The sequence below is a fragment of the Bos indicus x Bos taurus genome, chromosome 17, assembly GCF_003369695.1.
Source record: "Bos indicus x Bos taurus breed Angus x Brahman F1 hybrid chromosome 17, Bos_hybrid_MaternalHap_v2.0, whole genome shotgun sequence".
NCBI lineage: Eukaryota > Metazoa > Chordata > Mammalia > Artiodactyla > Bovidae > Bos > Bos indicus x Bos taurus.
The window spans coordinates 7,730,050-7,755,707 of NC_040092.1; the positions used below are offsets into that span (position 1 = coordinate 7,730,050).

General features: G+C 50.4%; 1 protein-coding gene across 3 annotated transcripts in view; it reads right to left on the reverse strand.

Annotated features, from left to right (window-relative positions):
• SGSM1 (small G protein signaling modulator 1) overlaps window positions 1-25,658 on the reverse strand; it is a 73,677-nt gene that overhangs the window by 16,419 nt on the left and 31,600 nt on the right. For 2 of the 3 annotated variants that reach the window (XM_027566469.1, XM_027566470.1), the window contains 15 exons: window positions 23,070-23,137; window positions 22,647-22,792; window positions 22,383-22,514; window positions 20,334-20,458; window positions 18,223-18,290; window positions 17,010-17,173; window positions 16,696-16,828; window positions 13,047-13,211; window positions 11,043-11,181; window positions 8,593-8,657; window positions 6,540-6,685; window positions 5,093-5,221; window positions 3,765-3,947; window positions 2,508-2,576; window positions 964-1,554 (listed from right to left, as the gene is read on the reverse strand). In XM_027566469.1, coding sequence (XP_027422270.1) covers window positions 964-1,554; window positions 2,508-2,576; window positions 3,765-3,947; window positions 5,093-5,221; window positions 6,540-6,685; window positions 8,593-8,657; window positions 11,043-11,181; window positions 13,047-13,211; window positions 16,696-16,828; window positions 17,010-17,173; window positions 18,223-18,290; window positions 20,334-20,458; window positions 22,383-22,514; window positions 22,647-22,792; window positions 23,070-23,137 — 2,323 coding nt within the window. The remainder of the gene's footprint in view (window positions 1-963; window positions 1,555-2,507; window positions 2,577-3,764; window positions 3,948-5,092; window positions 5,222-6,539; window positions 6,686-8,592; window positions 8,658-11,042; window positions 11,182-13,046; window positions 13,212-16,695; window positions 16,829-17,009; window positions 17,174-18,222; window positions 18,291-20,333; window positions 20,459-22,382; window positions 22,515-22,646; window positions 22,793-23,069; window positions 23,138-25,658) is intronic. The other variant, XM_027566471.1, reaches the window with a different exon arrangement.

Sequence of the window (25,658 nt, forward strand, 5' to 3'; positions counted from 1 at the left end):
AGGAGGAGGGGGCGGAGGGAGCAGTACAGAAGGCCGCAGCGGCCAAGGCTGCTCGCTACGCTCGCCCGTCGTCGCCTCACACCTCCACCAGCCTCGAGTTTGGCTGACTCCGAGGACGAGCGGGGCACGCGCAGCTAAGCCCGGGGACCGCAAGGGCCCGCGAAAGGCGCTGTCCGTCGCTTCGCCACCGTCGGGGAAGCTCTGCAGCTCCCAGGAACTAGGAGCCCCAAACGGTGATGCAGGCAGGTCCGCGCTCCGGCCGACTGACAAATTCTTTAAAAGAAAATGGATGCAGGGACTTCCCTAGTGATTCAATGGTTATAACTCCTCACTTCCACTGCATGGGGCATGAGTTTGGTCCCTGGTCAGGGAACTAAGATTGCCAAGCCATGCTGTGCGGCCAAAAAAATTAAAAAAAAGAAAGAAAGTGACTCAGTTGTGTTCTACTCTGCGACCCCATGGACTGTATAGCCCACCAGACTCCTCTGTCCATGGGATTGTCCAGGGAAGAATACTGAAGTGGGTAGCCATTCCCTTCTCCAGGGGATCTTCCCAATCCAGGGATTGAACCCAGGTCTCCTGCATTGCAGGCAGAGTCTTTACTGTCTGAGTCACCAGGGAAGGCCCCCCCAAAAAACAGGTACATGATCCTTGGCTCAGAAAACCTTTTCAGTTGACATTCTTTCCTCTGGGTTTTTATGGCAAGAAAGTAAAATATTTAAGAGATACTGGACATGAGTGTAAACCAAGATGTGCTCAAGCTGGGATTTGAACCCAGCACTGTTTGTGTGCAAAGCCTGTGTTCTTAAAGTATTAAATTACCTTCTCTTCCAAATGGGTTTCTGCAGTGAACCCCCCATGATGGGGAAAAGGCAATGAAACAGAAGTAGTTCTGGATAACAGAGGCTTGCCACCCTCCCATGGCTGCAGAAAATGGAGTGGAGGAGAATCCTGGTGACTTACGGAGTAGGTGACGCCGCTGGAAGAGACGGGGGATGCCTCGCTGTTGGCCGAGGTGGTCACGGCCAGAGAAGCAAGCGCGGGGAAGAGACTCTCCATCTCAGGCTCCTCTGACAGGTTGTCCTCACTGTCCACCTGGCTCTGCTTTTCTGCCTCGCTGCCCCTCCAGCCTTCCATCGCGGGGCCCTCCTTTTCCGGCAGAGCCACGTCCAGGCTGCTGGTGATGGACATGAACTCGTCCATGCTCTCATTGGCCAGGAGGTCGCTCTCCAGGCTGTCCTGCACGGCCAGCTCCTCACGAGTGGCCTCGTCCCGGGAGGTGGTGGCCTCACTGCTCTGCCCGTCATCCATGCTGCTGTCCCTGGGTCGAAGCACCAGCGGGGCAGTGCGCTGGGCGTCCATGACGCTGTCTTCCGTGCTCAGGCTGGGTTCTGAGTGTTCCGAGAGGCCAGAGGAGAAGTTGTGGGAGGAGGGATGGCCTGAGTCTGGGGAGCAGGTGCCGTTCACCAGGTTCCCGTTGGGGATCTTGGTTGGTTTCTCCTCCAGCCTGCCTTCTGCCTCCACCTGCTCCGCCTCATCCACAGACTCAAAGACCTGCAGACAAGGAGCACAAAGACAGATGAGTTAGGATGTCTGTCGTGGTGCTGCTTCCAGCACCAAGCTGAATAGCCACCCACAGGGCGTTGGTTCAGATATGGAACATGCATGCCGGGGAACACTACACAGTCAGTAAAAAGACGGAGGCAGAACAAGGTGGGACATATTCTCCCATTTGTAGAAAATTTAAAAGTGCTCCGTATGCAGCAACAGGCATAGAAAAATCCAGAAAGAAACAGGGAGCATTGCAGTTGGGTCTGAGGAAGAAAACCTTTCATCATACAAAAATCATGTGCACAAAAATTTTTTAAGTTAACTAATTAAAGGAACAGGCTTAAAAAATATCCATGTAGTTAACCATTATGGATCAATTTTCAAGAACACTTAGATGAATATGAAATATTATGGAAAAGTCTCCAGGATATATATCCAAGATTTATTTGTGGCTATTTGTGTCTTCAGGCCATATCCCATCAATGCAGACTGTATAAGATCATGTCACAAGGTCACTTGAAATATTTCTTTGGTGTGGTTATATCACCCACTTGATTTACTGTTAATTTCATGTGCTTCTGGTTTTAAAAAGATTTATTTTCAATTAAATTGCTTTCAGTCATGTTAAAAAACAAAACAAAACACTTTCCTAACTCCAAAGTCAAAACTAGAAAGCAAAGTATATTCAGAGAAGATGGCAATGTTATTTCTAGGGAGGGCATGTGGGGACCAGGGATGGGCAAAACCAAATTTAGTTTTCTCTGCAATATTTTTTTAATAGGCAGAAGAGTTTCACGAATTACTTGTGTAGGCAAAACCTCAATTTTTAATGGAAGTATAAAAAGCTAAAACAGAGAAATCTTAAGTGACCTGGAGATGAGGGACTTCTGATCCCATTATTCTGGGCTGGAGGGAGGCGGATGGGTGGAGAGGGGGCGGGGCCTCTGGAAGGTCACCTGTGTGCTGCTGCTGGAGTCGCTCTGCAGGCGGATGTTCTGGCGGCCGGAACTGCAGCTCTGGGAGGACTGAGAGGAAAAGGGGGCAGGAAGGAGCTCAGGTGAGGCTGCATCTGGGCTCAGGGTCCCTGTGCTGAGCTCAGGATGGAGTGCTAGGCTGGGAGTCAGTAAGTGTGGTCTTATCTCTATTCCTGACATGAGCAAGCCTCTCTCAGGGTCTCAACTTCCCATCTGTCAAATGAAACTCGGTGGGCGGGCTCATCTCTCCTCCTTAGAGCCCCTTTGGAGGCTACACAAACCACAGGACCTCCACCTCCCACCTGCAACCAGAGAATGCCACTTTTAAACACTCTGCACTCGAGACTTCAAACTCAAAGGACTGGCTGTATTAATGCCCATTCTCTGCTCCTTTCCTGTATACATGCTTTTTGTCCTATATCTTCTAGTTTCTGTCTACTCTGAAGCTAAGCTAGGCCATGGGACCTGCTTCAGCCAATGGGATGTTAGCAAACTCAACAGGGCAGACACATAAAAAATGCTTGTGCATTTCTGCTTTTTCTCTTCAAGAGCTGCTTTCATTGTGAGAAGGTGGCAAGGCTAGTCTGCTGGAGGATGGACATGAGGGGCAGGGCTGAGTCACCCCAAACATGTGAGAACCCAACAAAGAACAACAAACCTTTCAACTGAGCTTCAGCTGACCCACAGACTCATGAGTGAAAAAGAAACAGTTATTGTTGGATGTCACTGGCTTTTGGGGGTTGTTTGTTACACAGTTTTAGCACGGCAATTGATGACTGATACGTCATTGGTGAAGGGAACTGATTTTCTTTTCACCTCCGGCTTTTGGCTGCTAAACTTGGGACTTCATCAGGACAGATATGTCTGACCTGTTTACTGGAGTATTCCTGACATTCCAGGACATTCCTGACAGTGCCTGATACATGGTAGGTACTCAACGGCATTTGCCGAATAACTGAAGGGCCAATGCTGTGCTGGAGAGTTTATATATGCTATCTTGTTGGAGCTGCATGCAAATCTCCCCTATACAAATGGTCATTTCCATTTCATAGATGAGGTAACTGAAGCTTAAAGGTAAAGCTGCTTTGCTTGAGCCCCAGAGCTAAGAAATGAAGGGGCTGGAGTTTGGAGTCAGGTCTGTGCTAGGACTCCCAGCCCTCACCCTTCCTGCAACAGCCCCCTGAAGCAGATCCCAGCCTCTACCCTCCACCTGGCTCCCCCCGGGGAGCAGCCCATCACCTCGTTGCTGATGGTGGAGTCCCGATGCATCATCTGGTGCAGGTGGCTGTCCAGGCTGGCCCCCGACGAGCATTTGGCCAGGGCGGCCGCGTGCGACTCCCGCTCCCTCTGTCGCACGATCGCCTCACAGCCCAGCCACTCGGACATGGTCTGTGTGTAGCAGGCGTGAATCTGCTCGTCCACCTGTCAGGGTAGATGCACGGTCAGCCGGAGAGAATAGATCAGTGGTTGCCAGGGGTCAGGGATGGGAGTGAGCGGGAGGGAGGTGGGTGTGGCTATAAAAGGACATGAGGACCACAGCAGCACCAGAAAATGTTCAGCACGTTGACTGTGGTCATCAATTGCCACGCTAAAACTGTGTAACAAACAACCCCCAAAAGCCAGTGTCATCCAACAACAACACAAACCCACTCGTGTGATAAAACTGTGGAGAACTAAATAGACACACACACTCGAGCACAAGTAAAATGAGAAGTCTGATCAAGGCTGACATATATATATATTTACATTATATATATATGTGTGTGTGTATAAGGAAATATTACACAGCACACAGAATATACCCAATATTTTATAATGACTATAAATGGGTTGTAATTTATAAAAACATTTTTAAATTGTTAAGTCCAGATGTCTGGACTGAGTAAAATATTTATTGAATGTCTGCTGTATGTCAGGCACTGTTTTAATCAGTTAGTTTAACACAATTTTTTTTTTAATCTTATTTTTCGGCTGTGTTGCGTGCCATATGGATCTTAGTTCCCAGACCAGGGATTGAACCCACGCTCCCTGCATGGGAAGCACAGAGTCTTAAGCACTGCACCGCCAGGGAAATCCCTAATTTATAAACATTTTGAATCACTATGTTAAATGCCTGAAACTAACATAATGTTGTAAATAAACTATATCTCGATTAAAAATATGTACATATTTATTATAGAAAACAAAATAAATGCAATAAAATATGGACTTTTAAAATGAAGATTGATTTACTGCCAGTATATATCCATGTTGATGTCAATATCCTGCTTATGATAAATTGTATTATAGTTTTGCAAGAAGTTACAATTGTGGGAAGCTGGATGGAGATGTCTCTGCATTATTTCTTACAAGTGCATGTGAATCTATCATTATCTCAAAAAAGCTATTTGAAAAAACGACATCTGTGGCTTGTGCTGCATTTATTGGACGGCGCTGCCCTCAACCTTCCTGGCTCCCCCATATCTCCGTGTCCCCCTGGTCCACCAGGGGACTAGAGCCCCCCCAGCCCCACGGTCCCTGGCTCTTCCTGCTGTCAAGGACCCCACTGCCCCTCTGGGGTAACCTACCTCCTTCCTCTCTGTCTCTGTCATCCCGAACTGGTAGTGGCCCAGGAGGAAGGGCCACACGGCTTTGCGGATCTCCGGCTGGATGCCCCCGTAGTAGATGAGACGCAGCAGCTCCTGCTCCTCGTAACTCTGGTAGGTGGGGGAGGCAAAGACTCGGTCGACACGTAACTAGGGCACGGGCTCTGTGGCCCAGCAGTCCCGCCTCTCAGACCTGGCCCTCAGAGATCATGCTGTGAGCAAGCAGGGCCACATGGACACAGGTGTCCATTGTAGGGTCATATTTGAGAAAGCAAAACCCTAGGAAGCCCCCAATGCTGTTATTAACAAATGAGGAAGAAATACACCTCTACAGGGTCAAGTAACTAAAACAGCAGGGACTACGGTGTTACTGCAGCCCTGATACAACAATGCAACCAAGCAGGTAGTGAATGGCTGCAGAAGCGTTAGATGAAAAACATCCGTTTTGACTGTTTATTGTTTCAGCCAATTTGTCCTTAGGATAGTGCTTCCCAAACTGGGGAGATCTCTAGGAGCATTTGGGGAACTTTTCTTTTCTTTCTTTCTTTTATTCTGGCTGCAACGCATGGCCTGAGAGATCTTAGTTCCCTAACTAGGGATTGAATCTGGGACCTCAGCAATGAAAGCATGTAGTCCTAACCACTGGTCTGCCAGGGAATTCCGTGGGAAACTCCCAAAACATAAATTCTTGGAGTCCACTCTTAGAAGTGGCCAATCAGTAAAGCTGGAGTGGGGCCCAGAAGTCGATAAATCTTTTGCATTCCTTAGGAAACGTGCAGTCATGCTCACAGACTGCCAGGGATTATGAACACTATAACTTTTCAAGAAAGGTAAGCTGTCATATCCATTTAAATTTAAAATGGACATCAAACAGCTTTATTTCTAAGAATCTACCCTTGAAATAAGAAAACTAGTACAGACAGGTATATGCTTATAAAGATGTTGACTACAGCACTGCTGAAATAATTAAAAAAAAAAGAAACAGGAACAGCCTAAATGTCCATCATTAGAGGAAGATTTGACTGAATTATGGTCCACGCATATATGAGGGGCTAAGGTTCTAACACACAGTATTTCACCTAGAGATCTGAAAGATGTCCTTCATATAAAAGTAAGTTGATCACTCAAAATGCAAACATAATGTCACCTCATTAAAAAATGAATTTCAGTTATATCTATATAGACATACCTGTGAATGTATAAGTATAGGAAATGTATAGCAAAGTTTACACCAAACTGATATTAGTCATTAATTTAGGGGATCAGAACTGGGGTGGGGGGCGGTGAGGCAGAGACATGATATTTTAAAACTTCTAAAAAATATGTACACTTGCATTCTTCCTTCTTTGAAAAATGGTAAGAGGTCCCCATAGTCTCTGTCCCCGCAAAGTCTCTGCCCCACAGCAGGCCAAGCCAGGCCAAGCCTTACTGTGCTGTCCTGAAGGTACTGCTCCCAGATCCCGGCTGTCAGCCCGTGTCCAGCATCGCAGGGCAAGTCAGGGGACACGATCATGTGATTGACCAGGGCTGACAGGTGGGTCCTCACGGTAGACAGGTGTCTGCAGTAGGCAAGCCCTGTGGGGAGGGAGGGAAAGTGTCACTGCCCACCATCCAGCACTCCTGCCTTGTCTCACGAAGTCTCCAAAGTACTGTCCTCCTCGCAATCTGCCTGAACCCTTGTGACCAGCGAATTCTCATCATCCCCCTTTTCCAGGTTGAGGAAGGTGAGGCTCAGAGGGGCGAAATTACTTGCTGGCTTAACTGCTTCATGGCCCTGCGACCCTGGGGAAGTCACGTCACCTTTCTCAGTCTCAATTGAGGTGATGCTCACTCCTCTCGGGCTGGAAACCAAGGCATTTAATTCACAGGCTGGAGGCAGGAAGGGGCAAGTGACTCTACGGGCTCAGTGCCTCGGGGTGCCTCCAGTGAATACCGAGAGAGAGAATGGGAAAGGAGAGGACTTGCTCAAATTGCAGCTGGATAAAGAAGGCCCTGAGGTCAGTAGCAGGGGAGATGCTGAAGGCTCTGGTTTGCTTTCAAAGACGGCCCTGCACTCTTAGAGGATTACCCGCCAGCGCGCCACCCTTCATCTGCTCCACCCTGGGTGCCTGGGGGCATAGCACCACATGCATGATTCAGCAAACGCTAGCCTGTGTTTGCTTTGACCATGCCCTTTCCTTCTGGTTATTCCCAACCCCCAATTCATCCTCAAGTCCCAGAGAGGACCCTGGACCACCTGGAGCCTGAGGACTCAACCTGCCAATAATGGGGCTAATCACGGTGCTTATGATGACGGCGTGATAGCCAACACTCACACAGCACACACTCTGCCCCACGGTGCTGCTCCCAGAGCTTAGATAACTTAGTTGATTCTCACTACAACCCTATGAAGCAGGTCCTCTTACTATGCCCACCTTAGATGGGGATACTGAGGCACAGTCTGCATGTATCACTTGCCCAGGTCACGGTGCCAGGTGTGGAGTTGGGATATGAACGCAGACCATCCGCTCCAGAACCTGGGCTCTCAACCACCATCAGGGAGGAGCCACATCATGTGAGGGCATCAAGCCCACCTTGACTCCCACCCCTTCTACCAGGACGCTTCTCCACTGTGGTTTCATAAATCCTTGCCCAGAGCCTCCTCCACGCCAGGCCCTGCATCGGGCACTGTGGAGGGATGGTAACAGAACAGGCAAAAAGCCTGACCTTGGGGAGATCATGCTTTCCCTGTGAGCTCTTTCCAGGCTGATGTGACCTGCACTAGTTTTTCACAGGCCCATGCAGGATGTAGTAACACTTTTCTAGATTTCCTTAAAATATACACATGTTTTATCTTCCCCATCTAGGCTGTGAGGTGGGGGAAATAAAACCTGCTAAGAATCAAAATAGGAGAGTAGCAAAAACAGAGCCTTTACAAGCCTGGGTTTGAGAGTTCCAGCTCTGTTAGTTATTTGCGGTGTGACCTTGGGCGAGTCCCTTTGCCTCAGTCTCCTCATCTGTTAACTGGAAATCATCAGAGCACCTGTGTTATTAATTTAGTTTTTAAGTTCTTGGGAAGGCATTAGGCCATCTTGCTCTTCTGCTTCTGCCTATAGGAAGAGAGAACTGACATCTATTGAGCACCAACAAGCACTGCAAGCAACGTTAGGTGCTTTCTGTATATTTTCTGTATATTTCCATTTAATCCTGAAAACACGCCCTCTAAGGTGGGAAACAGAGATGCAATGGTAATTAAACCTTGCTCCTTCCAGCAAGGAGCCCCATTGCTCATTGTCTTCTCTTAGAACCAAGGGAGAAATTTTATGCATGATCTGTAAAAGAGGGAACTGAGGCTCAGGGAGGTTAATGTAACTTAACCAACACTAGACACCTAGGAAACAGAGGCGCAGAGCCAGGCTCATTTCCCTAATACTGCTGATATGCAGTAGGCGCTGAATAAGTGCTCCCTGGAGACAAAGATGGCAAATCAGGCCAATACGCACATCCATAGAAGGCTCTGGAAAGGATCTGGTACTTCATATTGTCACAGAGAAGCTTCAGGGGAGCCCTGCAGGTGGAGCAAAAGGAAGACATTTAGTACCGATCCACACATAGCCCGGGCTTGCTGGACAGGAGCATAACTCCTTATCTCTGGGGAGCAGATGAGAAGCAGCCAGTCAGAGAGACCAGGGGTACTGCTGTTTCCACCTGCGTAGCATCCCTGCCCCTTCTTCTTGGAGGTTTCCGCCTTCCCAATTCTGTTCCTATGCTTTGGGTGGAGCTGATTCTACCCATGTACATGACTCAGCTTGGAGTCACAGTGATTGGGTCAGAGGGGGGGTCACATGACTCAACCTGGGCCAATGAGAATCAACCCTGGGATTTCTGTTGAACTACAGTTTCTGTTGAAAAATGACACTCTTCTTTACTTGGGTTCCTAAGCCAGTGGGATACAGAGCAGCAGCTGCCAGGATCCATTTTTACTGCTGCATAGGAAGGGCCTGCCTGAGAATGAAACCGTCCTAGAGATAAGCAGAGCCAAGAGCTCAAGAAACACATTCCTGTGTGGAACATCTGGATCCAGCCATGCCTGAAGCCCCCATGATGCTGACGTCTCAGTTCTATCAGTACGTTTTCTTTTCCATTTGCACCAGTTGGAAGTGGGTTTCCGTCACCAGCAGAAAATGCTCTGACTTCTAAAGTGACCCAGCTGAACCCAAGAGGAGCCAGTCTGGGATTCAGAGTCTGGCTAATTGCAAAGCAGGTAATGTCTCAGAGAGTATCCCTGCACGGGAATTTGAGGGCAGGGGGGCTGTTTTGGGTGAAAGAGGAGAGAGGAATATGGCCTCAGAACAGATTGGGAAATGGGACTGCTGAAGGGAGTGTGGTACATTCTTAGAGAGAACAGAGTAGAAGAATATCACCCCCATTAAAAGCCCAGGGAGACTGGGAAGGAGGCGTGGCTGAAGTCCTCCAGGCAGGCACACGGAGGCACTAAGCATTCAAGTCACCCTCTTTGTGCCCTCAGGCTGGTGAGGCTCAGGCATCCTCAGGTTACAGAAGGGCAGCGTCACACCAATCGGTGCCCCCTAGAGTGGCCCTGGCTGTCTGTAAGGTGGTGAGTTCCCCATCACTGCAGCTGTGGAAGCAGATACTGTGAGTGGGGGTACTGGGTTAGAACAGCATTTGTCAATGGTCCGTGGACCATCAGTCACAGAATCACTTGGGGTTTCTCCAGCATGTGGATTCCTAGGCCCTGCACAGATCTACCTAATCAGGATCTCCAGGAAGTGGTCGAGGAAGCAGTCTGTGATCCCCAAGGTGATTCTGATAGTATTAAAATGTGAGGATCTCTACTCATTTCAGTGCTTCTCAAGCTTAAAAGCACACACATCGTCTTGGGACCCTAGGTGATGTGTTAAATGCAGATTCAGCTTCAGCAGTTCTCGGGTGAGGGGCAGAGAATCTGCTCAGGTGATGATGCTGCTGGTCCACAGACCACACACTGAGAGCCAGGAGTTCTGTGGCTTCACAAATTTGATGTTGGCCCCCACTTATATTCCTACGGCTAAAGAATGGGCCATGCGCTGGGACAGAGGCCCAGCAAGGAAAAAAGGATTCCACTCTCCCAGGCCAGGCCAGGCTGGGTCAGTGGGAAATATGACCAGTCTCATGAATGGGCTGAGTAGTCCTGAGAAGACAGAGCTCTGCAGACAAGGAGAGAGATCAGGGATTTAACTTTATGCAACAAATTTAAGAAGTGTCATTTACTGAATATCACCATGTGCCCAGTACACAGGCTGGCCGCTTTTAAACCGTTATTTGATTTGTCCTTAAGACCGCTAAATAAAGAAAGCATTTCCCTTAGTCACTGGGATTCACAATATTCAAGATGGTGGTGACTCCATCTGCCAGGCCCGTGAATGTAGAAAAAGCAAAGACCCCTGCTGATGCATGGTGGACACACAGCATGCATGGTAAGTAATTTTTGTTGTAATAAATCACTGAGATTTTAGGACTGTTTGTTATAGCGACAGCACCTTGTTGATCCTGACTGATATATATGAGGGAGCTAGGACTTCACAAGGCTAGGATTTAACCGAGATCTGAATGATTCTGTGTTGCTGCTGTTGTTTAGTCACTCAGTCGTGTCCGACTCTGCGACCCCATGGACTGTAGCCCCGCCAGGCTCCTCTGTCTGTGGGATTTCCCAGGCAGGAATACTGGAGTGGGTTGCCATTTCCGTCTCCAGGGGATCTCACCCACCCAGGGATTGAACCCACATCTCCTGGATTGACTGGTGGGTTGTTCATCGCTGAGCCACCAGGGAAGCCCTGGATGCTTCTATAGCCTGTGTTAACTCCCCTGAGTCCAGCGCAGGCAAGAAACGGGTGCCTGCACACCTCCAGTCAGCACTTGCGTTTCTTCCATCCACAGCCCAAGCCCCTCATACCTCTCGTGGTTGCAGCCGTTGGTTGAGCCACCATCAGCCGAGCCACTCGGCGAACAGGAGGAACAGGAGGACTGCCGGGGGCTGGGTTGCCACAGGGATGGCAGGTTGCTCACAGAGACATCCATTAGGTCCTGGGGAACTGTGGTGGTAGAAAGGGCAGAGGAAGAGCCCTGGTAAAGCTTTTGTGAGTCACAAAAGCTTCACCCCAAAGCAAGCAGCTCACCCCCACACCAGCACAGGGACAGGGAAAGACCCTGAATGTCACACCAGGAAACAGCGACCTCAATCACTGTCTGACCCAAGTCCTTGAGCCCATCCAAGCCATTGAAAGCCACCACCAAGATTTCAGGCCCCCGAGGTGATAGGAAGAGCTGATGGCAGTTGAAGAGACAGAAAGAGACCAGAGCCGAGTAGACAGGTCCAATCGCAGAGCAGGAGGCCACCCCTCACCATGCTGTCATTCAGTTGTCCTCATGGGAGGCTGGCAGGAAGGGAGGGGAGCCTGCTGGGGAATCCTGGGGAGGACCCATGGCCTCAAGTCCCCAGAGGTAGGTCTCACGGGTGCCCTTGGTGGTGAGATGTAAGGGAGCCTGACTCAGCAGGGGAGGCAGGGCACTCAGCAGCAAGGGGACCCAGAGGAGTCCCCACTGATGAAGATGCCTGCACTCTGCATGGTCCTGCTCCTATAGCTGCTCTACCAAGAGAGCCTCACACAGGTTGGCAACTCCCCCAGAATCATGTGGGGTGCTTCTTTAAAAGCCATATGCCTGTATCCCACCCATATGCCTGACCTACTGAATCAGAATCTCCTGGCGATACAACCCTCGAGTCTGTCTTTCCAAAAGAGTTCTGAGGTAGCAGCCATGTCTGAGAGCCAAGGGGCACAAATGGTCTCCTAACTGGGACACTGGTGGTTCCTGATCAGGTGCTCCCAAGGATATACCACTCATCGTTTCCCATATTGTTTTCTTTCCCGGCTCCATGGAAGCCAAGGCATTTGCGACGCTGCAGAACAAACACACCGGTGACCCAGGCATTACCATTTCTATGGTTAACTTCCTGGCCTCTTGGTGCAAGAAAGTTATTTTCTCTAGGACAGGACTTGCTGGCTGTCTCCTGTAAAGGGCCAGGTAGACAATATTTGAGGGTTTTCAAGACATTGGGTCACTATCATAACCATTCTACTCTGCCGTCATAGAACAAAAGTAGCCAAAAAAATTGCAAACAAATGAGCATGGGTTATGTTCTAATAAAATTTCATTCATGGACACTATAATGTGAATTTCATATCATTTTCACGTGTCACAAAATATTTTTTTTTTCAGATATTTAAAAACGTCAACACCAATCTTAGTTCCCGAGTGATACAGAGGATTCGGTTTTGGGGCTTGGTTTGCCAAGCCCTGCTTTAGGAACTTAAGAGGGGTACACATTTGCCCGATGAGCAGTGCCTGCTCAAGGACGGCTGGTAATACCTGGCCTCTCCCCTTGGGCTCTAAGGAGAGGAGGAGCTGTGGACCCGGCCCCACCAGTCATCACAGCTCCCTTGTTGATAGCATCTGCCGCACCCACAGACAGAACAGAAGGCCGCTAACAGAATGAGGTTCTGGGGGCCATCAAAATTGGCTTTGTAGCAGACTCGCCAATGAACTGGCCAAGAAAGACCAGTCAGCCCCTATAAAATGTCTTGAAAACATTTTATGAAAACATTGTTGAAAACATCAGTTCTCAGCCAACCTCCGGGAAGCACCGACCAGGAGATGTGCCCAGGTGTGGCAAGCATGCCCCCAGCCCCAGCCTCTCGCACCCTGCAGACATCATCAGTGGACCCCTCTGCTGCTGAACCCACAACACCCCAAGCTGTGTCTTGTAGCATAAAGGCAAGGCAGTGCAAGGCATCAATTTTCCCTGCCTCCATCTCCCCCTGGGGACCAGGACTCAAATGACAACATGGCAGAGGTGGCCGGCGCCCAGTCCCAGGGATGAGGGGGGCCCAGACATTACTGAGGGACTGCGGCTTCAGGCGTGATGTGGGGAGGGTCGTGTCCCATCTGGCTTGCGCCCACCGGCTGCCCCTGGCCACCACTAACGTGGACCGGCCTGCAGGAACCACCATCCAGGCAGGGCCCGCAGAGATGGGAGGAGTGCCGCCCAGGGGGCTGGAAGCAACTTGAGAGACAAAAATACAAACACAAATGAAATGGAAGCTCTGCGGGGGGTGGAGAGGACACTGAAAAGGCAGAGGAACCAATTCCCCGGGGCTTGAGCCTTTCCCCTGTCCTGTTCCACACAGTTCCCCTGGCCTGTGTTTGATTAGAGGAAGAAAGAATGCTGACATCTATAAAGTGCCTACTATGTGCTGGGTGCCATACTATTTAGGGAACTGCCTCATCCCTGATGAGCCTGTAAGGCAGTGGTCCCCAACCTTTTCAGCTCCAGGGACTGGATTTGGGGAAGACAACTTTTCCATGGACCAGGGTTGGGGTGGATGGTTTGGGCAAGATTCAAGTGCATGACATTTATTGTGGACTTTATTTCTATTATTATTGCATCAGCTCCACCTCAGACCATCAGGCACTGGATCCCAGAGGGTGGGGACCCCTGCTGTAAGGGATGTGTTTCGTCTCCTATTTTGCATGAGAGAAAATGGAGGCTCAGAACAACAAGACAGCTTACTCACCCAAAGCCTCACCAGGTCGTCACTGGGATAACCGGTCTTTTTGGCTAAAGTCCCTTCTTCTCTTCCCACTAACAACAGCTGCTGCTTTCTGAGCTCAAGTCTTACCATTATCCCCTTTTACAGATTGGAAGACTGAGGCACAGTGAGTTTAAGCAGCATGCCCAAGACCACCAAGCTAATAAGTGGTGAGGCTGGGATTCCAACCCAGAGGATCAGACCCCGAGAGCCTCTTCATACTCTCTCATTGTTCTCCTGTTGGCTGTTGACTCCCTAAACCATCCTTGCCCTAGACCAGTGGGTCTCAACTGGGGTGCTGCCGGCCTTCCAAGGGACACTTGGCGATGTCTGCAGACATTTCTGGCTGTCACAGTGTGGTGCTGGTGGTGGGGACGGATTCACTACTTGGCATCCAGTGAGTGGAGACCAGGGAAGCTGCTCAACATTCTACAGTGCAAAGGACAGCCCGCACCACAAAGAATGTTTTCTTGTTGTTCTGTCACCAAGTCGTGTCCGACTCTGTGACCCTATGGACTACAGCCCTCCAGGCCTCCCTGACCCTCACCATCTCCCCAAGTTTGCCCAAGTTCATGTCCATTGAGTCGGTGATGCCATCCAACCATCTCATCCTCTGCTGCCCCCTTCTCCTCTTGCCTTCAATCTTTCCCAGCATCAGGGTCTTTTCCAATGTGTTGGCTCTTTGCATCAGGTGGCCAAGGTATTGGAGCTTCATCATCAGTCCTTCTAGTGAGCATTAAGGGTTGATTTCCTTTAAGATTGACTGGTTTGATCTTGCTGTTCAAGGGACTCTCAAGAGTCTTTTCTAGCACCACAGTTCAAAAGTACCAATTCTTCGGTGCTCAGCCTTCTTTATGGTACGGCTCTCACATTCGTACGTGACTACTGGAAAGACCATAGCTCTGACTATACAGACTTTTGTTGGCAAAGTGATGTTCGGTTTTTAATATACATCCTGGGCAGGGCGTAGGACCGCCCCCACTGCAAAGAATTATTCCATCCTAAATGCCAGTAGTGCTAATATTGAGAAACCCTGTTTTAAACACACAGACTTGGTGACAAGGCAGACAAGGATTTAGGTGCAAGTTGGGAGACGTTTCCAAAAAGCACAGGTAGGGAGAGATAAAGGACCCAGGAGGAGAAGGGCGAGCAGAGTAGCGAGTTAGTCACCATGTATGTTGCTGTCATGGATAACTGGCACTTGATCTCATGAGGCGTCTCTTGGACACATGCAGAACACACGTTTCAGAATGTTCTCACTCGAGGGGTGAGGAAGCTGGGGCGTTTATACACAGCTCCTTCCAGTCGCTGACTGCTCCAGGGAGGCACTGATTGTAGTCCACCCCACCCACGGGCAGAAGGAACCCTGGTGGCTGGAGAAACCCTTAGGCAAGGAGACACTTAGCTGGCAGATGGCCGTGGAGCTGCACACACAGAGGGTGTGAGTGGGCGCAGCCAGCATCTGTTCCCCTGGCACACGCGGGGCCACAACAGGCTAACGTGGATATTCCCCAAAGAGGAAAGACGTCGAGCACCCAGCCTGGCTCCCAGCGAGAGCCTACAAATCATTTGTTGGGTGGGTCCCCGTAGAGCGAGCTGCCAGGGAAGGCAGCCGCAGGGCATCTGGCCCCTAGGATGAATCAGCTCTCTGGGGGGACGTGGTACCACGGAGAGGCTGGGGCAGCTCCAGACCTCGGTCCTGGGTGGGAACAGATGTAGGGATACACGTCAGGGCATTCTGTGGCTCTTAATGACACAGGAATGTGAGGCTTTGCTCCCAACGGGCCATAAAGGAACGCAGGTGAAAACACAGGCTAAACCAAGGCCTTACCACCAAGCCTGCCCCACACCCCAGCCCTGACAGCACTGGATGTGAGCGCGGGCATTAGGAGGCCTGGCACAAGGAGTCCAACCTCACCAGGGAGGACGTCTGCTCTAAAAACGTCCTCACCGCCAGCTGTGGTCACTTAGACAAAGGGATTCTCGGAGCCATTATCCATCGAATGGGAACAACAGGGCCACAGAGGGTTAGATAAAATGAGGTTTACAGAAACAAGCTATAACTTATTACTCACTTGTTTAACAGACATGCATACAGTGCCTAACAAATGCCAGGCTTCCTTCTGAGAATTTTTCAAATATTAATTCATTTAATCACCACCACAGCCCTCTGGAATTGACGATCTTTGTAGTAAGCTCAGTTTCCATTCACTAAGCATCTACTTCCCAGCAGGCACCATGCAAATGGCAGGACATACATTATAGCCTCGTGTGCCAGTGTCTAGGGTTGCCCTTCCCCTCTGCTGTCTTTTATTTAATTTTTTGGCCACGCTGCATGACTTGCTGGATCTCAGTTCCCCAACCAGGGATGGAGCCCGCTCCCTCGGCAGTGAAAATGCAGAGTTCTAACCACTGGACTGCCGGGGAATCACCCCCTCTGCTGTCTTGACAACTATTTGAGGCCTCATTCTATGGGTTCTACAATGACCAGCTTATTATCTCACTGAATCCTTACAATAATCTGTTGAAGTAAAAAGAAAACAGTGACAAGCACATAATAGCATTGGAGTGTTCTTTCTGTGCCAAGTACTTTATCTCATTTGATCCTCGTGAGAGTCCTGTGAAATAGGTGCTATGAACATCCCCATTTTACAGATGAGGAAACCAAGGCACAGAGGGGTGAAGGGATTTGCCCAAGTTCAACCAGGATTCCAGAGCCCATGTCGCAGCTGCTACCCCATGGCACCTCACACCCAGGGACACCTAAGTTAGCCAAGCAGAGAATGGTTATTCATTTGGGGGAAAATCAAGGCTGTCGATACCCGAATTTCCTGATTCCAAGTTCCCCTACTAACCCCAGAATTCACATCTCTTGTCCTCTGGTCCCATGTAGCTGAAGTCAATTTCAGAACCAGCTAAACAGATTGATTCCCCGAGCCGAGGGCCAGGGCAGCTTACCAAGTTCGGACTGCATGCCAGGGTAGATGATCCTGAACACGTAATCTGTGGCCTCGTCGTCTTCCTTGTCTGAAGACGTGGACTCGGATGAACCCTGGGGGCTTCGCTTGCGCAGTTTGGGGAATACTTTGCCCTGAAAGAACACACCCCAATGCCTGGCCCCTGGGACACACCTGTCCTGCAACCTGTACAGCCCGGGGGCTCCTGTGGGGCATGCATGAGCCCACGCAGCCACACAAGGGCCCGAAGGCAAGAAGGGCACTCCCCACGGCTGACCCCCAGCCCTGCCTCCCTGGGCCCCCACGATCACTCACCTTCCCCCGCTGAGACCAGAGCGGTGGGTCCAGCTGTCCGTGAGGGAGCAGCCCGTTCTCCAGGCATGAGAGGAGCTGCAGGAGGTGCCCTCCCTTGGGGAAGCGGAAGGGCGGCCTCTGGATCCCGTCCTGGCTGACCAACACCACCGTCCCGCCGCTGTCCACTGCCGCCGCGACCCGGCCAGAGGAGACCCGGCAGGAAGTCACGATGAGGCGTGGGGATGCCCCCTCCTCCCCAGACATTCCCAGCCAGACCCAGGGGTCCCGCTCCGAGGCTCTGGGAAAGGCCTGGGCAGAAGGTCGGGGCAGTTTTCACCTCCTCTGAGTCTCCCTCACCCTACCCGCCATGGCCATCGACTGGAGAATGACCGGACAAGACCAAGACGAAGGTGGGCAGCCTCCCTGCAGCCACCCAACAAAGGAAGATGACGACACCCTCAAACACCCCGGACAGGTTGACCTGACCTATTTCTGTACGGAGGCTGTCAGACAGATCCCTCTGCAGGGCATGCTTTACATGCCTTAAGCACGTACTATAGACACACAGCACATTACCGGCACTGTCTCATTGTAATACTCAAAACAGCCTGTGAGGCATATCTATTATTGCCTGTTTTGCAAATGATAAAACTGAGGCTCAGAGAGGCTATGTCACTTGCCCAAGGTCACACAGCTGGTGAGTAGCAGAGCCTGGATTTGAACCCAGGTGTGTTTCATTAAATAGGCTTAAACTACTATCTTTTATGCCTTGGTGAGGTGCAGATTCCTTGCTTTCTAAAGCAGGATGGCCTTTTGCTTATTCAGAACGTACCTTCTTTGAGCTATAAACTCCAGTTATAAATCTTCGATTTTCAGAACACTGAACTCGGAGGGACAAAGGCCTGGATTTGGGACCAGACTGGGGAGCTTAGAAAGGCTGTCTGTGCACCATGCTGCTCCCTCGGCTCTAAGATGGGAACGACGGTGCCTCTAGCACTGGGTTGTAGCAACAATTAAACGTGAATAGTGAGAACCGCGCCTGACACATGGCTTTGACGCTGAGCCCTTAACAAATGTCACTTGATCCTCACAACAACCCCATGAGCAGACACTGTTACTATCCCCATTTTACAGATGTGGAAACTGAGGCTCAGAGAGGTGAGGTCACTCGTCTGAGGCTGCGCGGATAATAAGGGGGCGGGGAAGAAGCCCCATGTCTACCCACGGTCCATACCTTGCTGATGGCAATGCAGGTAGACAATCTCCTCCAGGCGGATGGTCATGGCGTAGTCCCAGTAGACACTGGAAGGGGCGGGAGGGTCAGGCTTGCAGGATGCCTGTCCCACTCGTCATGGCGAAGCCCCACCCACAGGCTCCCTCACCCTCCTCACCAGGACCACCTAACCCCCAACTTCCTTGTCCCGACTTCCCAGACTCTATCTCCCCTTCTTCTGGGTCCAGTATCCCAGTTTTCCAGCTTTCCCTACACACACATGTCTTTAACCTCAGTCCATGTGGCTGAGGCTGACCTCTCCTACCCTCCCCCTTCAGGACTCCAGGAATGGGCACCTGACCCTGGCTTGGCTGATATCATATGACACTGTTCCGGACCTTGACCCAAGCAGAACCAGTGAGACGCAATTATTAGATCTATGTGAGAACTCTCTGGGGAAGAAGGGCTTGTTTGTGCTAGGAGCGTAGCGGTAAGGCTGACAGAAGTCTGGAGATGTAGCGGGCCCTATGCAAGAAGAGCCTGCCTGTGAACGGAGTCAACAGTCAGGGAAGGAGAGCCAAGAGATGGAAAGAGGTCAGGTCCTCATTTGAGCCTCTGGATCCAGCCACGCCTGAAGCCACCACCCACCCCTGCATTTTTTTCGGTTCATGCGAGCCAATGCTTCAGGCAGCTTGAGTTTGGTTTTCTGTCACCAGCAGACGCTGGGGAGAAGAAGTGAGGAAGACAGATTCCTTGCCTTCATAGAACTGAGATCTAAAGGGTGAGACAGTCAGAACACAAGTAGGGACAGATTTATTAAGATTTTGTAAATGCTAAGAAGGAGATTCAGGGCTATGTGCAATCTGAACTCAGCGGGGAGGTCATAGAAGGTCTGATATTGAGGTTTCAGATGAATAAGCTGAGATAAGGTTCAAGGGCAAGAGTGTTTCCTGGCTCCCAGAGGATTTCTCCATAAGAAACTCAGGTGTCTGGCTGGAGTTGAATTATCTGACCCAGCTGAGGACTGACTGTACCTCCCAATGACCCTCTCTGAGGACAGATGGGAACCTCTGCTCAGGAAGTGATCAGCTTAGAGAATGAAATTAATCACACCAAAGCCTGGCGGTAATCACACTGAAGTTTAACATCACACAGAACACAGTAACAGTGCTCTGTTTATGGCCCTTGAAGAGAGTCCTTATTCTATTCATATATATATACACACACACACACACACACACACACATGCACACATACACATGTATATAAACACATATATGCATACACACATACATATATTTACAAGTATGTATATAAACTTCTAGATAAAATCCTATAATCCTATGACATCTGTTTGCTACTGCAGGGCAATACACAGGGCAGAGGAGGGTGAGGGTGAGGTTGTTAGGGCTGTGTGATAGGTACTTGAGTTCTTTCTACTTTCATGTTAGAAAGTGAAAAAGTGAAAAGTCGCTCAGTCATGTCCGACTCTTTGCGACCCCATGGACTATACAGTCCATGGAATTCTCTAGGTCAGAATACTGGAGTGGGTAGCGTTTCCCTTCTCCAGGGGATCTTCCCAACCCAGGGATCGAACCTGGGTCTCCCGCATTGCAGATGGATTCTTTACCAACTGAGCCATCAGGGAAGCCCTTTATGTTAGAAATTCCCCATAAGCAAAAGTTCTGAGGAAGTCAAGAACGTGTACAATAATAATAGAATCCCCAGCCACCAGGTCTCTTAGGAGCATGACTCCAAGGCCTTTGTTGGGTCTTATAACTCACAGGGCATCCAGGAGCCCTGGACGAGATGCTCACACCAACACCTCCAGCTTCCTTTTGCATTGGGTGATGGGTAATGGGGCTGGAGACCGGGGAGTATTGCCATTTCTGGGCTTACAAGATCTTTGTTAGTATTTCTCTCTCCCGGTGGTGTTTGCTCATGGCACTGCCTAATTCCCACCCCCTAAGACTCTTCCAGTCGGTTCTCAGATCCCATGAATTAGCCATGAGGCCACAGCTGCAGGGAGGCTGGGCCACATTGGCCCTAACAACCAGACAGATCAGGGCCAGGGGCGGGGCACAGGGACAGGGCGCAATCATCCCTGTGCTAAGGGGAAGGGAGGGACTTACCTCTTCTCATAGTCCAGGTCCCCCACAGACCCGTTCATCAGCTGGTTGGGCGTCCACTTCAAGGTCATGACGTCAGCCGTCTGGTGCAGGGACAGGTACCCCGGCACAGCCTCCATGTCGTCTCTCTGCAGAGAAAGGAGGACTCAGGCCTGGTCCGTGGTGCCAGAGTCACAGTGGACTCAAGCCCTGGCCTATGGGACTCGCAGGCACGTAACCAGAACCAAGAGGTTGGCTCATTCCCTCCAAGGCCATGTCCACTGGGAAGACCCTGACCCTCCCTCCACGTGGCTGTGCCAAACAAAGCCCTCTGCAACCAACCACCAGGATGGGTTTGGTTCTACGGGGTCCAGCTGTGAGAGCCGCCCACTGTACCCAGGGCCCTAATGCAAAGGTGGGGTCGGGGGGTGGTCTTTAGAACAAGGAATGGGGCTCTGCCCTTTCAACAATACCTTTTTCAAAACAGAAGGCATTTATCTGCCATCACTGTGGCCAGTCTTAAGCGAGAAAGAGAGCGCAGCTGAGCTCCATGTCCCATCCCACAGATGTTACCCAGAAGCCCCTCCCCAGATATCCCCTCCATGCTCCCCGCCCAGCAGCTCCATCCTCCGCCTTCCCAATTCATCTGCTGAGCTTCTCACTTGCTCCACTTTATCCCAAGTGGGGTGCGGTGGAGGGGGCTCCAAGACTCACATGTAAGAAGCAGCCCTCCTCCTTTCAGACCCACCCCCAAAAACATGTGGAGACAGACAACCAACATTTACTGAGCACTCAGGGTGTACCGAGCCCGGCTCTGCTCCACCAGTATCATCTCAACCACACTGCAACCCTGGGAGGTAGCATCCTTGCCATATTTCATCGATTCTAAGGCACACAACTGTTTTCTCACATTTTAATGCACCTGAAGTGGGGATGCGTCTTATAATCAGCAGTTATCTTACAACTGTGACATAGTCATTCTTGCCCAGTCTTGTGCAGACTCAGTTACAGACGTTTATACTGTTGACCCCTCAATGAGGTTCTGTGTAATGGTTTTTACTCCACATGCAGAGTATGGGGGCTTTTTAAAATGTCTTCGAAAAGATGATAGACTGTGATCTGATTGGAAAAGTGACTGTGTACACAGGAAGGCTGCTTCCTTCCTACATACACACCAGTATCTGCACTCCATAAGCACTGGCTGTGAAGACGTTCCCCTTGATATCCTAAGCACCCTGTGCAGAGCAGGTTCCTAAGCACCCTGTGCAGAGCAGGTTCAGCAAAGATGAGGGAACTAAGTGAGTGAGTGATGACAAGGGAGAATGATAGATAAGACAGCAGGGTGGACAGGCAGTGGATAGATGGACTGGAAAACAAATGGACAAATGGACGGATGGAGGTTAAAGATGGGTGGATGGATGATTAATGGGTGGAGTTGATGATGGATAGAAGGATGGATGGATGTATGGATGGACATAATGATGGATAGATGGATGGATGAATGGTTAGGTGGCTGGGTGGATGTAAATATAGGCAGATGGATAAAAAATGGTGAACGGATGCACAAACAGAGGGATGGGTGAATACAGAGGCTGGAAGAGAGTTGACTGGCTGGCTGGGTGGGATACTGACAGATGAATGGATGGATGATTAATGGGTGGAGTTGATGATGGATAGAAGGATGGATGGATGTATGGATGGACATAATGATGGACAGATGGATGGATGAATGGTTAGGTGGCTGGGTGGATGTAAATATAGGCAGATGGATAAAAAATGGTGAACGGATGCACAAACAGAGGGATGGGTGAATACAGAGGCTGGAAGAGAGTTGACTGGCTGGCTGGGTAGGATACTGACAGATGAATGGATGGATGATTGAATAGAAGGACATACCAGCCTGTGGGTGAACAGATGGAGAGATGGAGATATTGGCAGATGCATGAACAGGCGGATCAGTGAGTGGATGGATGGATAGATGGATGAGCAACCTGGGGCCACAGGGACCCCCCTCCTCTGTAACCTGGAGCCAGACCCGCAGTGGAAGCCCTGGGCCAAGACAGGGACTCTCACCGGCTGGACCAGAACGTTGTTCTTGCCGTAGAGCAGGGTGGCGCGGGAGTTCTGATGCAGGGACTCCACATAGTCACGGGCAGAGAGGGAGGGCCGGTCGTCCATGCTGCCACTCGAATGCCTTTTCTGGATCTGGCAACGTGCGGGGAGGTGGCGGGTGAGGCCTGAAGTGACCGTCAAGGCCCCAGTCCACTCCCCACCTCCATGCGGAGTCCAGAACTCAGCTGGACTCCCCCCTGGGGCCCCACTGTCCTCCCCACTCACGCAGAGGGCCGGGCGCTTGGTGGGCGAGTCCTGCCTCAGGTGCGAGCTGTGGATGCGGTGCCTCTGGACGAGCTCATCGGCCGAGGGGTCCGTCCAGAAGTGATCGGAAGTCTTCATCTTGGTGTACTCCAGGGCGCAGGGCCCCACTGCGGAGCAGATGGGGCTGGGAGCCCATCGCCTGGAGAGTCCTCCTTCCCTTCTCCCACCAGCAGGACCACTTATTTCCCTACTCCTCCCCTCCAGCAGCTAGGGTACCCCAGGCTCCTGCCAAAGAGGGACCAGCGCAGGAGCCTGAAATCGAGAAGCAGGGACCAGTTTTGAAGGTGGGAGGCTGGAGTGGGGCGAGACAGGCCCTTCGGAGGTGACCCCTCGAGCTGAGACCGAGATCCAGATGAGGCTCAGGGCGCTGGCTGGGCCACTTACCCAGCAAAGATGCAAGGATGGGGCCGTCCACCGGGTCCATCAGGAGAGCTTCTTTCTCGTAATACTTACTAGCAAGAGGAAAGGACATGCAGGGTTGGATGGTGACCAGCAGAGGGCGCACAGTCAACTACAGCCTGATGGTTGAGAGCCGACAGACTGGGTTCAATGTCCCTCTGGTCACCCAGTTACTGCTGTGAGCCTCAACTGCCCCATCTGCAAAATGGGCATAATGATAATATTATGGGCTGCCTAAGGACGTTTGAGAGCGACAACAGATGTCAGGCACTTAGCACAGCGCTTGGCTGTAACTGCCTAATACAAAGGCTGTGGAAAAGCCTTAATGATAATAACAGGAACAATCATTAGAAGGCTGTTGAGGCCTGGCTGATTCTATCTGCTTCTCTTGCATCTTCCATCTCAGACAGGAAGGCACTTAGAGGGTCAGATGACGTCTGCCCTTCTAATGTTATCGAGGCAATAAAACATTTTAGCTGTGGTGTGTCCCCAAAAGCTGTACTAACAGGCCTTCCCGTCTGGGTAACCCATGCAGATGATGCTGGGCTGACATGATCAGAAATGCCTCCTGGCCTCCGACTCTCCAAAATAACATGCGATGCAGTCAATGGTGTTTGAGCTGAATGGTTTCTGTTTTTGTTCGTTTGAGTTGTGTGTGCTCAGTCGCTCAGTCGTGTCCGACTCTTTGAGACCCCACATAGGATTCTCCAGGCAAGAATACTGGAGTGGGGAGTCATTCCCTTCTCCAGGGGATCTTTTCGAATCAGGGTCTCCTGTATTGCAGGTGGATTCTTTACCGTCTGAATCACCAGGGAAGCCCGAATTGTCGCGTACTGGCCTCAAATTCTTTGCAAATTCATACAGTCTAGAAACAGAACTCCAGAATGGAAAGGACCTTGTCCTGACTCCTGAGGGATCTCAGGCCCAGACAGGGGAAGTGACTTGTCCGAGGCCGCACAGTAGGTGGATGTAGGCTATTCCAGCCAGTTCAGCTCTTCTTCCCGTTCAACAGCAGCGGGTGAAGAGCCCAGAATCTAGAGTTGGACATACTACCTGGGAGGCCAGCCTGGCTCCTCCCTCCCTGTGTGTCCCTGGACAGGTGACTACCCTCTCTGAGCTTCAGTGTCCTTTAGCTATAAACAGGAAGAAAGACAGAACTTACTCACCCAGGGCTGCTGGGAGGAATAAATGTCCAACTTCATGTACTATGTTCTGACATTGGGAGAGGTTCTCACTAAACGTGACGTGACTGTAATATCACCCCAAAGAAACCTTCAGTCATCCAGAATGCTGGCCAGGGCAGAGTGACGTGCCCTGGACGTGCTCAACATCAAGTTTATACGTTTCAGTGTCAGATCTGAAGCTAAGACTTGGAGACACTTTCCAGTCCACCGCTCAGTTTCTGTTCCCCAAATCAGCACAGTTATGTGACCACAACCTGGAAATAATGCCTTAAGAATCGCAGGCGTAGATGGGAGTAAGATGTGACTTAGAGGGCAGCCCCAGGGAGTCTCTTCAGGGTGATGGGTTCTTTGGTACAGTATTCTGTAGCCTGAGTGTGGTGTTGGGTTTTATGAAACTAGGCATGTATTAAACTTTCATAGAATTATATAGCAAAAAAAATAAAGAGTGAGGTTGGTTAACGTACTACGCCAATGGCAATGTCTTGGTTTTGAGACTTGTAGTATGGTTATGTAGGATGTTAACACTTAGGGTAGGCAAGAATTCTCTGTACTACTGTTTCAATTCTGTGTGGATCTAAAATCCAAAGTGTTTAATGAAGAAACAGTGTGTTGGTATTGCTAATCTGTGTCTTAGTTGCTCAGTCATGTCTGACTCTTTGTGACCCCAAGGACTGGGGCCCACCAGGCTCTCTGTCCATGGAATCCTCCAGGCAGGAATACTGGAGAGGGCAGCCGTTTCTTTCTCCAGGGGATCTTCCTGATCCAGGGATTGAACTCAGGTCTCCTGCATTGCAGGCAGATTCTTTACTATCTGAGCCACCTTGGAAGCCCTAATAAACTACTCTAATAAATAAATAAGCTACTCGAATAAACTACTAAATAAACATGACCAATTTCTTCAGCAGGAAAACTCAAGCTCATGCCAAAGGCAGTAACTACATAGAACCTGGACCCACAGCAAGGCAGGGGGCAGAGAGGTGCTATAAATTACTAGAAGGTGAAGAGGTTAACTGGAGCTCTGGAGCCTGGATTTCTTTCAGTTCCTCTCTGGCCTCCAGGCCTTTGTGCCTGCTGTTCCCTCCGCTGGGAACACTTTTCCCCACACCCTTCTGCTGGGTAACACGCCCTTCAAATTGAAGTTTGACTGTCCCATCTTCCAGGACACTTTCCCTGATGACCCAGAGGAAACTAATCGCCACCCATCATCCGTCCTGGCACACTCATCACAGATTATCACGATTACTATGGGCCTGTTCTCCCTGCTAAATGTGAGCTTCGTGAGGGGAAGCACTTTGCTCTGCACTTTCAGACATATTTTCCTAGCAAACGGGCAAAGGAAAGGAGTGCTGGCCATGAGGACTCTCAGATCACAGATCTGCCAGTAGCTCCT